Here is a 12,341-nt window from a genome sequence, read left to right as displayed (position 1 = left end):
CAGTGCTATAATTAGCTATTTGTTTTAAAAAATGTTTGGTTTTCATAGGCTTATTTAGTTTTTTTTGTTGGTGTATGTAAAGTCATTTCACTTATTGCATTTTAAAGAAACTTAAACAATAGACAAAATTATTAAATTTCACACATTTTTAATATACAGACAATTTTGTAATTTTCTTAATATATAGTAAATTTATTTAAAAAAATGTATAAATGTGAGTAGATTTGTGTGTTTGTCGTAGAAAATCTTTACATTTTATTAGTTATTATATGGATTCACATGTTTATTTTGGAATATGGCTTTGAGAATTTTAATTTAATTATGAATATTTATTAAGTAGATAATAGGGGTTTCATATTCATAGAATATTTTAGAATATTTTAGAGTATTTTTATTAGTATTTACAAATCAAAGGTTTAGATTGTTCTCAAAAGTAGTTATGCTTTTCCTTTTTTTTATTAATTTTTAAGAAAAATTGTCATGTGAATATCAGTTATAGTTTTTTGGGCATGTGATATGGTATTGTAAAAAAAACCTATTTATATGTTGATAATAATAGTTTAAAATAAATTTATCATTCAGTTTTATCATTTTTTTAAATATTGGCAATGTAAAATGTATTATGCAGTAAGCATTGAGATATCTATGGTGTTTACCAGCCACTTAATTTATATGGTTGAACTAATTTATGAAAATAGCAAAGTTTGGAGTTGCATTCCTAAATCTATAACAATAGTATATAATTTGGTAAAATCATGAACATGCTTGATCATTTATACACACAAAATGGCTTGAAGTTAAATATTTTTGTCTATATCAAGAATATATGATAGCAAAAGATTTAACAATTGATATATTAATGAATTAATTGAAAATTTGTTAATTGTTTCATGTTGTAGGTGAAAACCTTGTTGCGAACTTTGATTTAATGTTATCCATATTAGCTATTGGAAACTAACATCTTAGGCATTAGAAACCAATATCATCCCATGTATTGGAAACTTTTATCTCAACTTTTAAAAACTTATATGTATTAGAAACTATCATTTATAAAAAATTGTGGTGATTTGGACTACAATTAGTTTAATTTTAATGAAACGAGGTTTAATGGCTAATAACTTTCACTATTACTAAGTTTATATTACTTATATTATTGATCATGAAATTATTCAGTATTTATTTAGAGTCTATTAAAATATAGACTACACCATTGATGAGAAGATCACCCACCATTCATTCTTGCAACAATTTGGGACTTTAAGTTTTAGCACCCACATCTTGCCTCCATAATAATTTTTCTTTGTTTTGTGAAACATTCTACTTCATAATAGTCTTCATTTTAACTATTTGAGTGTTGGTATCCATGTAGTCTCCTCTTTGCATGCATTCACTTGCCCACTAAGAATCCATCAACTATGTTTTCTTGATCTCTATTTCTACTTAGACATGTATGTGTCAACTCTTCTTGTAATCACTAGTTTTTTGAACGAGCACATGTGAAGTACCTCAATGTTCTTCATCAATATGTATAATAGAGCATCAAATGCTATATTAAAATTTAAGTAATATTGCTAGAAATGTCAATTGAGTTTATCTCAAATTGTTGGATAAATGATTGTTATCTTCGCAAGTAACATGTTAAGCTCATATTGAATATATTGTTGTAACTTCATAATAATATTCATGTCAACTATTTGTATGTGTTTTCCATGTAGTCTTATCTTTCATTATTTCACTTACCCAATAGAAATTCATAAACTTCTCTTAAAATCTCTCTACTTAAATAAGTATGTCTCACCTATACTTGTAATCACTACTTCAAAATCATTTGCAAAGTGCTTCAATGTTCACACATATAATTATTTGAGTGCTAATATTATTGTTAGAAATATTCAAAAACCTTATAATTCAAAACTTCATTTATTATTAATTTTAGATTACTTGGATTCGTCATAAAATTTATATTATTTATTTAAAAAAAATTGTTAAATTTTTTTTTCAATAAAGCATATAGCCAACTAACTTAATCAACTAATTAATTTTTTAGTGAAAAATACACTTACAAATCACTAAATAGTATCTATAAAACCATTAAATTCTCTTCCTTATTTCATCTTTATTTTATCCAAATAATACTTAAATTATAAACAATTATATCTCCTCTTATATAAAATTATAATTTGTTATTTTAATCTTTCCCAAAACATACTTTTAATTTACCTAAAATTTAAATAACAATCACTAATCTAAACTCTATTTTACTTATTTATTTAAATAAATTACCATATAGAATTCTTGTGTATTTAGAAAATATTTAATTTTAGTAATTAAATACATATATAATATATCAAATTAATTTTGAAATATTTTAATCAAATAAAATATTTAATAATTTAAAGGCTTTAACATAAAACAACATATAGAAATTTAACATAATAGATCATATAAAATCTGTTGCAATCTAACATGAATATGAAATAGCATTTTAATTAGCTTAAAGAAAGGAACCCCTGGTTGACGATTACAACTCAACTTTTATTTCAAAATGGTATAACCATTATTTCACATAAAGGTATGTCGCTTCCATTGAAGTTGATGTCTTTGGATTTACTATTCACAATTTGTCAGAGGTATCCAGGCTTTTTCCATATTTAATCACAGGTTTTCCCATATTTAATAACTAAAACATTAGTCAAAAGTTATGACATATTACTGTGTCACTTCCACTGAGATTAATGCATTTACTATTTACATTTAAGTGTTTTGTCAGGACTTCAAAAATTTATTTCATATTAACTGTGTTTCCAAAGTGTTAGAATTTAATTAAATTAGACAAAACAAAGAATCAACGATAAAACATGAAAAGTTACATCACAAAAAGATTGTTAAAACATGAGAAGTTACATCACAAAAAGATTGTTATAAAAGTTGTTACATTAGGGGTGAAACATGTTACGATTTTCACGTGGCAATGGTTAATGTTGAGACATGTCATTAATGTCGAAGGGTGATTTTGTTTTCATCTTTATTTGTCTATATCAAAACAACTTTGATATTTATAAAGTTTATTGATAATATATATTTAGTTATGGATAATAATATTAAAATAAAAATAATATAATATAAGTAAATTTGATTTAGTTATATAAAAAACTTCAAAGAAAAATAAAATAAATTATATATATATATATATATATAATTTATTTTAGTTTTTTTTTAATTTTTATTCATATATTTTTATTTGCATAAATAAATTTAAAACACTCGAAATCTTTAAACAATTTCAAACACTCTTTAATGGTGATGAGTCAGCTTATATTAATGAATAAATGAATAACAACTAGAGATGGTTATTTTCATTGCTAGTTTGACAACTAAATTATTATAGGTTTTCACACCTGTTAAAAAGAAAATCAGATCTTAAAACAATTTCAACACTCAGTTTATAAGACTTTTGCAAATTTACTATTTTAATAATTTATGACTTCAGTAAAACTCACCTAAACATATACTCTAACCTAATTTAGATTATAAACTAATATCTATTATTTTTATTAGCCCAGCATGAATTATATTCTAATCTTGAGTTAGGATACTTGTTAGTCAAATTGAATGAATTTTATGGTAATTTTGTTTCAGATATGTACTTCTCAGTCAAATTTTCAACAGGTTTGCTCCAGTTACCCAGATTCTCCACTTGGATCTTGTGTTGGATTTTTATACTTTTACATATTTTAATAATGTAAGACTTTATCTCAATATGTTGAATGCGCTGAACAGTGATTGATAAGAGTATTGAAAACACGTGTTAAGTTGGACACATATCATCGTTATGTTAGTTTACTGGTCCTCTTAATCTAAGGGTCTAATTGTCCTTTTGTGTGTTTGAAAGTTGGCGTCCAATCTTGAACCAACAAACAGATCTTCTGATAGTATGTTATTTTCCTAAGTTAGTTCACTGCTTCTCTTAATCCCAGGGTGTAGTTGTTATTTTGTGTTTTCTGAAAGTTGGCTTCCAATCTTGACCCCAACAAACAGTTCTCTGTTTCACTTCTTATGATGGGAAAAAAGTTGTTGTGTATACAACCCCACTTCCTGCAAGATGTGACCTTACCCTATGTCGAATGGTGTTGATAATGTACCTACAACTCTGTGAAATGCCATACTAATAGTTTCTTGTCTGAATTAATTATTGATTACCTTGGCCCATTCATGTGAGGTGGGTGGGCAAGTGACCTTTTGGCAAAGGGGTTTTGATGGCTACCTCATCCAGTGAGGAGGGCTATTAGTGTGTACCCTCTGCCATATCATCACTGTCAGCTCTGTGTCCAGATTATATTTGTGTGCATGGAGGTATTGATAAGATGAGATGTATAAATGCTTCATATGTGTAATCTAATGGAGGTGTTTATAGGCTTAGGTTGTATGGAAGAAAGCTCTGAAATTTAGCTCTGAAATGTATGTCAGTGGCTATATATTCTACGATTGTACAGGATTTTCTGAAAGTTTTCTGCTCTTGATATAGTGGAATGTATATGAAATAAGTTTTTGGCGCTGCTGTGATTGGCCAAATAGTTTCGGACATCATTCAGAAATTTGGGAAATTTTGCAGATCGGTAGATATGATGAATGAAATGGGAGAAGCCACCATGTCTCATTGCACAGCACATCCTTCAGAGGAAGTTGTGGGCATATGTGCATCGTGCCTGAGAGAGCGATTGTATAGTTTGAAGGCTAAAAAACAGCCACGCAGGCGATCACTGGACACTGTTTACAGCTCTGAATCGGATTCCTGTGAAGAGATTCATGAAATTAATTCTCTTGGAATTCAGAGACCGATCAGGGACAGTTATGCATTAGCAAACCATGAGATAATTCCCAGGAAAAAGTTTCTGTGGATGGCTGCAAAGGCCAATAAGTTTCACAGTTCGGCACAAAAGAAAGAGAGGAGAGCATTCTCAGCCCTGCGATCGTTATTTCACAGACTGAGGAGAAGTAAAGAGGTCAAACAGGCTACATGCATAAGCCATGATGGTAAGTCAGCTTTTTGTTCCGAACTCTACGGAAATTTTGCACCGAAATTTAGTTTCATGGGCTTGATGTTTAATGTTGGGGTGGGAAGCATCTTTAGGTTTAGCATTGCAAGAAATATCTGTAGTTGAGCTTTCTGTTATTGAAAATGGGTAAGTGTTCACTAGAAACATCAGACACCTTAACCAGATCACACAGTATTCCAGAAATTTACAAGTTATCTGTATTGTTAACTGCCATAGTCTAGATTTGGAAAACCAGATTATTATTGTGATTATATGAGTCTGGAGCATTAGCGTTTTACATTCAACTATGAGATGAGCACCATAGACAATATCAATTCATGAACACAATCAGTAATTAAGTCCTGTAGAGCATGATCAGATTTCAGAAGCTCTTTAAGAAAAATGAAATGGAGTGCGCCCTTCCAATATGATAGTTTTGGCCTGCATGTCATTTTACAGAGCACAAGAATGAATTTTGTTATAGCATAAACACTGTAAAAATCTCCGTTTGGTGAATGTAATGTTTGCAATATTGCAGCTGTGCTTGGATATATAGTTTCCTGGATATTTGACATGAAATTATATTAATTGCAACAGATTCCTTCATCTCTATTAAGCTTGATGGCAATGAGAGGAGTCCATGGATGTCCCAAGTGCTTCCTTCCTCTACATTAAGGCCCTGCAAGACTGTGGGATCTTCTGCAAGAAGCAGCATCTCTGAACAGGTGAGCAGGCCTTCATGGGATCTGTCAAGGCCATCCTGGGATGGCATACTCTCCAAGAGATCTTCCTCCTATTATGAAAAAGAATTCACTAAAAGAGACATAAGAGACATTGAATCTCACAACTTTCAACAACAAGAACAAGAAATGACTGCAGGATCGTCAACAACAGATCCCTCAAACCCTGTGAAATGGAGGACAAGAATGAATGGCCTGTTCCAAATGAAACGCAGAATGCAGGAGACCCGAGGCTCAGGGAAAATGACCCAACTCATAGAAGGATTAAAGGATTCTAACTACCATCACCATCATCATCATCATCCAGCTTCAAAGATATGGAGCCTCTCCTCTCTGTATAATTACCATGACAGTGACCGCCATTGCAATCTCAAACCGACCACCAAACGGGCCACAAAGAAAAGCTGGATCAGAACATTGACAAGTCCTAAATGGAGCCACGGCCAGAGCCAGCATTAGGAAAAGTTTCAACTAGACTCTATCACCTTGCTTACAAAAAGGCTGTTGCTTGCATAAAGCAGCTAAGATATTCAGTGGTCTTTATCAGCAGGCACTTTTTATTGAAATCTGGTCCATCCAGCCCACTTTTTGCTAGGATGGATATTTGTAGATAGATGAGAAGCATTATTACATGAGTATTGTGTACTACACGCTTGGTTTTTTCTCGTTTGCTTCCATGGCAGTCTGATCATGAAGAATTCACAAGCCCAGGGCCACAGGAATTCGAAGTCAAATGATATAATGTAAATTGCTCATAGTTTCATTCATGGCAGCCTTGTGGGTATCAATATGTCAACATAAAGGTTTCACTGGTTTTAAGGTCAAAATAGTAATTGGGTTGTGCCCAATAATAATGAGCTGCTTTTACAGATTAGTCTCACGTTTGGTAAGCCATCTTTGTCATTTAATAAATATGTATTCCTTGCTCGTCCTTGCAGCTCATCTTATCAAATCAAAATCCAAAGACTTTTTGGTCCCTGGTCCCTCCACAGTATCTCCTGCTCTTACTTTAACCAAGAATTTCGATTCTCAGTAGAATGATTGTTGGGGATATTCTCTCTATGTCTCCATATTAATGAAATTTCTACTTTTTACATTCCAATCTTTAAAGACATTAGATCTTATAAAATAATTTTTCTCCCCAACTCTGAACCTTTAGGAAAATTTTAATGCTTATTTTTAAAATACATCAATATCAGGAACAACCTTTACCTTAAAGATATACAAACATATTTCTTATAAAAGATTTTTCCTTCCAATCTCTGTAAATGCTTTTTTGTTTTTAAAATCCATCAATATCAAGAACCACCTTCACCTTAAAGATAAAAACAATGCCAATCCCAACAAACATCTACTTACTTAAGAAAGATTTACTCAACTTACACTCTCATATTTCAAAATAAAATTGTCACATCAACCAATAAAATGATAACACCGTTTGCACAGAACTTTATGCATTTAAATTCTTAAAGTATACCAATGCACCACTGAATAGGATATAGTTGGTCATTTTTTATTATTTTAACTTCTTACAATATATAATCACCTCTGAATGGGATGTAGTTAGATTATTTATTTTTTCTCAATCATGCTTGCTTTCTTTTTGCTTAACTTTTATTGCTGCATTAAATGTGTAGCTCGATTATTATTGGATTTTTTTTAATATCTATTATTCACTTTTATTTCTACATTAAATAGGTGTAGTTAGATTATTATTGGATTTTTTTAAATATTTATTTTCATTGCTGTGTGTTTTTAACATTGGTTATTTTAGAAAATTAAATTTTCGAAATTCAATTGCACTAATGGTAAATTAAAATATTAAGAGAATTAATGTATCGGAAAAAAATCACTTGGTTCTATATATAATATATAGTAGTTTCTATGTAAAGATTATAATTTTACAAATACATCAAGCACATAAATTATTTTATTAATAAAGGGTGAGCATTCTAGTAAGGCATTATAGCTAAGTGGTGTGATGTGATAGAAGTTTAATATGAGTGGTTATAGTACAATATACTTTGTCATCATATGGTTGGAGTTGAGTAAGTTTGCTAACTATTTGACAAAATGTATGAAAGCACTAAGACCGTGCTCACCATTTGTTTCACTAATTATGAACAAAAAGTTTTGGTTTTCACTTTATCACATCTTTTTGGAAACTTTTCCTAAGAAAATAATCACCCTTGAGGTGGATAGGTATGAGTATGTTATAATGTGAAGGCCAAAATCTCACCTAGAAGGGGAAGTATCTTTATTAATGGATGTTGATATTCTCATTCTGCAACACTCCCTCCCACCCCTTTGAACTATCTTGGGTTGTGAGAGGTGTTACTTATTGGATTAATCCAATCTCCAAGCTTTGTTAAGAAGACGCGGATACAAAAATCCTCATTTTTCAAAGTTTGTGGAATTAAATTCTAATACCACTATTGTATCCATCTCGTTGAATCTTTGAACCTTTGAAATTCAATTTCCCTAATTGTAAATTAAAATATTAAGAGAATTAATGTATTGAAAAAAAAACCAACTTGGTTCCATATATAATATATATAGTAGTTTCTATGTAAGGATTGTAATTTTACAAAAACATCAAGCACAAGGATGCCATACATTATTTTATTAATAAAGGGTGAGCATTCTAGTGAGGCAGTATAGCCAAGTGGTGTGATGTGATAGAAGTTCAATGTGAGTGGTTATAGAACAATATATTTTGTCATCATATGGTTAGAGTTGAGTAAGTTTGCTAATTATTTGACAAAATGTATGAAAGCACTAAGACAGTGCTCACCATTTGTTTCACTAATTATGAACAAGAAGTTTTTGTTTTCACTTTCAAAGGGGAAATCACACCTTTATGTAAACTTTTCCTAAGAAAACAATCACCCTAGAGGTGGATAGGTATGAGTATGTTATAATGTGAAGGCCAAAATCTCACCTAGAATGATCCGAATTGGATCCATAAAGAACTGTCACAAAACCATGACTGTATCAAGTCAGGACAAATCTCTAAGAATTCCAAAATAGCGATCAAAAACACCCTGAACCAATGGCAATGGAAGCCAACGTGGAACGACGAGGACCTCGGTCAAAGCGCGCTGACCGAGGCCCATGGAGACTACACGAGGGGCCGAATTAGCCCCTAGAGGCCCCGGATCTGGAAACAGAGGTGAATTTTGATGCGCGATTAGCTCTTAGCGCTAATCGGGCATCATTGGACGAACAGGGCCGAAATGGAGTAGCCCCAAGCACTCGAACACGTGGGGAGCCAGAGAACCGCGGGCAAAAGGTGAAAAGCGCCAAAAGGACAAAGGCGGGACCCGCGCTCTGGAAACCAGCGGTATTGATCGGGGCGCCCTCAAACAGTAAACGGTTTTGGATGGAAGCGGAGCGATCCCACTCAACGATCGATGTGTGGCAAGCGGAGGTGAGAGAAAACCATCGTTGATCGTGCACTAACAGTCGAGCAAGTCAATCACGCCAAATGAGTGGATGGCGTTGGATCTGGGGAAACCAGATCAGACGATTGAGATTGCGCCCGATGGGGGAAGCGGAATCGATGAGGGATTAAGCCGCGGTTGTGAAGGATTTGAAGTCTGTTTTGACCATCACAGTGGAGGAAGACTTCATCCACGATGTAACCGAAGAAACGAACCGACGAAGTAGGCTAGCGTGAGTTATAGGAGGACATGTGGCCACCCCCTGAGCGCTGATGATGACGCCAAACAGGGAACTCCAAGCGCAGCTGCAGAAGGTGATTCGACAGAGGCGGAAGAGGAACCGAACAGACATGGGAACGAATGGCTAAAAGCCATGAACAGAGACAGAATACACAGTCGAAGTCAGTCAGGGAGAATCCCGAGAGGAGGACGAGAGACAGAGAGACCAGAATCCCGATAGGAGGACAGAACACAGAGAAGAAGACAGTGACACAAGAGCAGAAGAAGACAGAGGGCCAAGCTGACCAAAGGCAGCATCGAACACTAGAAGAGCTTGAAAGATTCAAGCCATCCCAGTGAGGATCTATCCAGACTAAGCACCACATTGGACTCTCTCCATTGTAGACCAGAAGGTCACAAAGCTGGTAGGCAAACAGATTCTGTGCACTCCAGTGGCTTGGGGAATCCAAGAACCACCCTGCCAAGCAAAACCTGCTTCAGGAGAACTCACATTGAGTCCCTGCATTGTAATTCTCTGCTTAAGACACAATAAAACAAGGCCACCACCAAAAGTTGGACCGGAGATGTAGCCGTGGTGAATAGGGTGAACTCCTTATTAAATTTTTGTGTTCTTGTATTTGCTTACTGTATTTCTCTGTTGTCTTTCCATTTAATTGTTTATGTATTGGCAATCTGATCGATCCATTGCTTAAATAACATGGACACACAACAGCACATGAATCTGTAATACCTTTATTCAATAAATCTTTAACTGAGGTCACTCATAGGGTGATTATCAGATCAAGTGGTATCAGAGCTTTAGGCTGTAAGGTTAGACAAGCTTGCGTTGGTTTAGCTGTGAATGCTCACTAGATCAAAGCTCAAATTAGGAGAAGGAGAGTTGGCGGAAACTAATCCTAAAATTGGGAGAGTCTATCCTCGGAAGACAATGTCAGAGGAAGGTTTTGTGGGGCCAGACCCTCAATTCATAGAAATTTTCCTAGCTATAAAATCTACGGTAGAAGAAATGCGCAAGGACTTTAGAAAGCATAGGAATGAAGACTCCTTGGGTTCTAAACAAGATAAAGAAGAAGATGAGTCTCACTTCCATGACCACTCTAAAGGAAAAGGGAAAGAGGAAAGCTTTCTCACACCTCCTAACAGCCCTATGTATAATAAGAAAGCATCTTTGATCAAGTTAGATGTTAAATTTGATTTGCCTATATATGATGGAGAGCTAAATGTTGAAAAGTTGGACAATTGGATTAGACAAATTGATGTGTATTGCAGGGTACAGAACATAGACACAGACAAGAGTAAGATTCAGTTGGCAAGCCTACGCCTAGGAGGCATTGCCTTGGTTTGGTGGGAAGGCAGAACCCAAGCTGACATGAAAAGACATGGTAAAACCATCTATGTATGGAGTGAATTTGTCACTGCAATCAAAAAACAGTTCTATCCATTGGCTTACATGTAACAAGCCATGATGAGTTGGCAAAATCTTCGACAGTTGAAAGGGCAAAGTGTGCAAGGGTATACTGAAGAATTTAAAAAGAGAGCATTGATGTTGGGTATCTCATTAGACTCACCAGAGACTCTTTTGAAGTACATTGGTGGTCTACACAGCTACATGAGGCATACCATCCTCATGTTTAATCCCACTAGTATAGATGAGGCATCTGTACAAGCTACTCATCTAGAAGCTAGAGGAAAGAATGGAAATCGAGAAGTTGGGGATCATCCCAACCCACTGCAAGCAAGAGCAAGGAGAAAAGAAAGCAGAAGTGGAAAACAAGGAAGGCTAACACTGCACAGAAAAGCAAAGATTCATGCACTCATTGTAAAAAGGATGGGCATGATGACGAGCATTATTGGATTCTGCATCTAGAGCTGAGACCTAAGAAGTCTGAGGGCAAGAAGAAGAAGATTGCTGCAACTATTCAGAAAGATTTGGGGTTAGACTCGGGAGATGAAACAACTATAGCAGCCACAGGTATAAAAGGTAAGAATTCTGAAGCATCTACTAGTAATTCTGCTCAATCTGTTATTGATGAAAAAAATGAGAGAAAAAGACATGAGCTTTTCCATATTCGAGTTATCTCCAAAAATCAAAAGATTGATACTTTGTTTGATAGTGGCTCACAAGTAAATCTAATTTTTGAAGCAATTGTAAAGAAATTGGGATTAGCAACTACACTCACAAGAAACCATACCCATTAGGATGGTTGAATGATAAAGCACAACTACAAGTAACTAGACAGTGCAAACTCAAGTTTTCTTTTGGGTCAGCATTTGTAGATGAGGTTGAGTTAGACATAATTCCTTTGAATATATGTGGAATTGTTTTAGGAAGTCCTTACTTGTATGATAGAAAGGCTATTTTCTATAGAGTTGAGAACAAGTATTTGCTTGTTAAAGATGGAATCAAATACTTTGTAAGAGCTCATAAGCTCTAGAATAATTACACTCTCATAAACTCAGGGCAAATGAAAAGAATGATAAATTCATGCAAACAATTCTTACTGATGGTTGTAAAGGAAAAGAAACCTGATAAAACCAATGTATTTGAGGGCTGTAATGTTGAACAGCAAACTGATATAGAAAAGGTTGTTTCAAAGTATGATGTCTTATTTCAAGAACCTAAAGGTCTGCCACCCAAAAAGGGAATAGTACATGATATTATTTTGCAGCAAGATGTTCCATTGCCTAACATTGGAATGTACAGGTTGTCTGCTTTAGAGAATGTTGAAATCAAGAAGCAGGTGCAAGAGTTGCTCGAGAAAGATTTCATCAGGCCTAGCACATCACCATGTGGGTCACCAGTCATTTTGGTGAGAAAGAAAGATGGCTCGTGGAGAATGTGCATTGATTATTGAGCACTGAATAAGATAACAATCAAAAAT

General features: G+C 34.0%; 1 protein-coding gene across 1 annotated transcript; it reads left to right on the top strand.

Annotated features, from left to right (window-relative positions):
* The first annotated feature begins 4,071 nt into the window (after positions 1–4,071).
* LOC149221770 (uncharacterized) lies at positions 4,072–6,880 on the top strand. The gene is made up of 2 exons (XM_089383030.1): positions 4,072–5,034; positions 5,634–6,880. The coding sequence occupies exons 1-2, from the start codon at positions 4,623–4,625 to the stop codon at positions 6,233–6,235; spliced, it is 1,014 nt and encodes a 337-aa protein (XP_089239156.1). The 5' UTR covers positions 4,072–4,622; the 3' UTR covers positions 6,236–6,880.
* The last annotated feature ends 5,461 nt before the right edge of the window (positions 6,881–12,341 follow it).

Source organism: Pinus tabuliformis, chromosome Q, assembly GCF_031772625.1.
Source record: "Pinus tabuliformis cultivar Carrire ecotype Pingquan chromosome Q, CPIR1, whole genome shotgun sequence".
Classification (NCBI taxonomy): Eukaryota; Viridiplantae; Streptophyta; class Pinopsida; order Pinales; family Pinaceae; genus Pinus; species Pinus tabuliformis.
This window is presented reverse-complemented; position numbering and strand designations above follow the sequence as displayed.

Bases quoted from the DNA above. Each gene is read 5' to 3' on its own strand.
- LOC149221770 (XM_089383030.1), top strand. From the start codon at position 4,623: ATGATGAATGAAATGGGAGAAGCCACCATGTCTCATTGCACAGCACAT. The intron at 5,035-5,633 runs GTAAGTCAGCTT...TAATTGCAACAG, and splicing joins TACATGCATAAGCCATGATG to ATTCCTTCATCTCTATTAAG.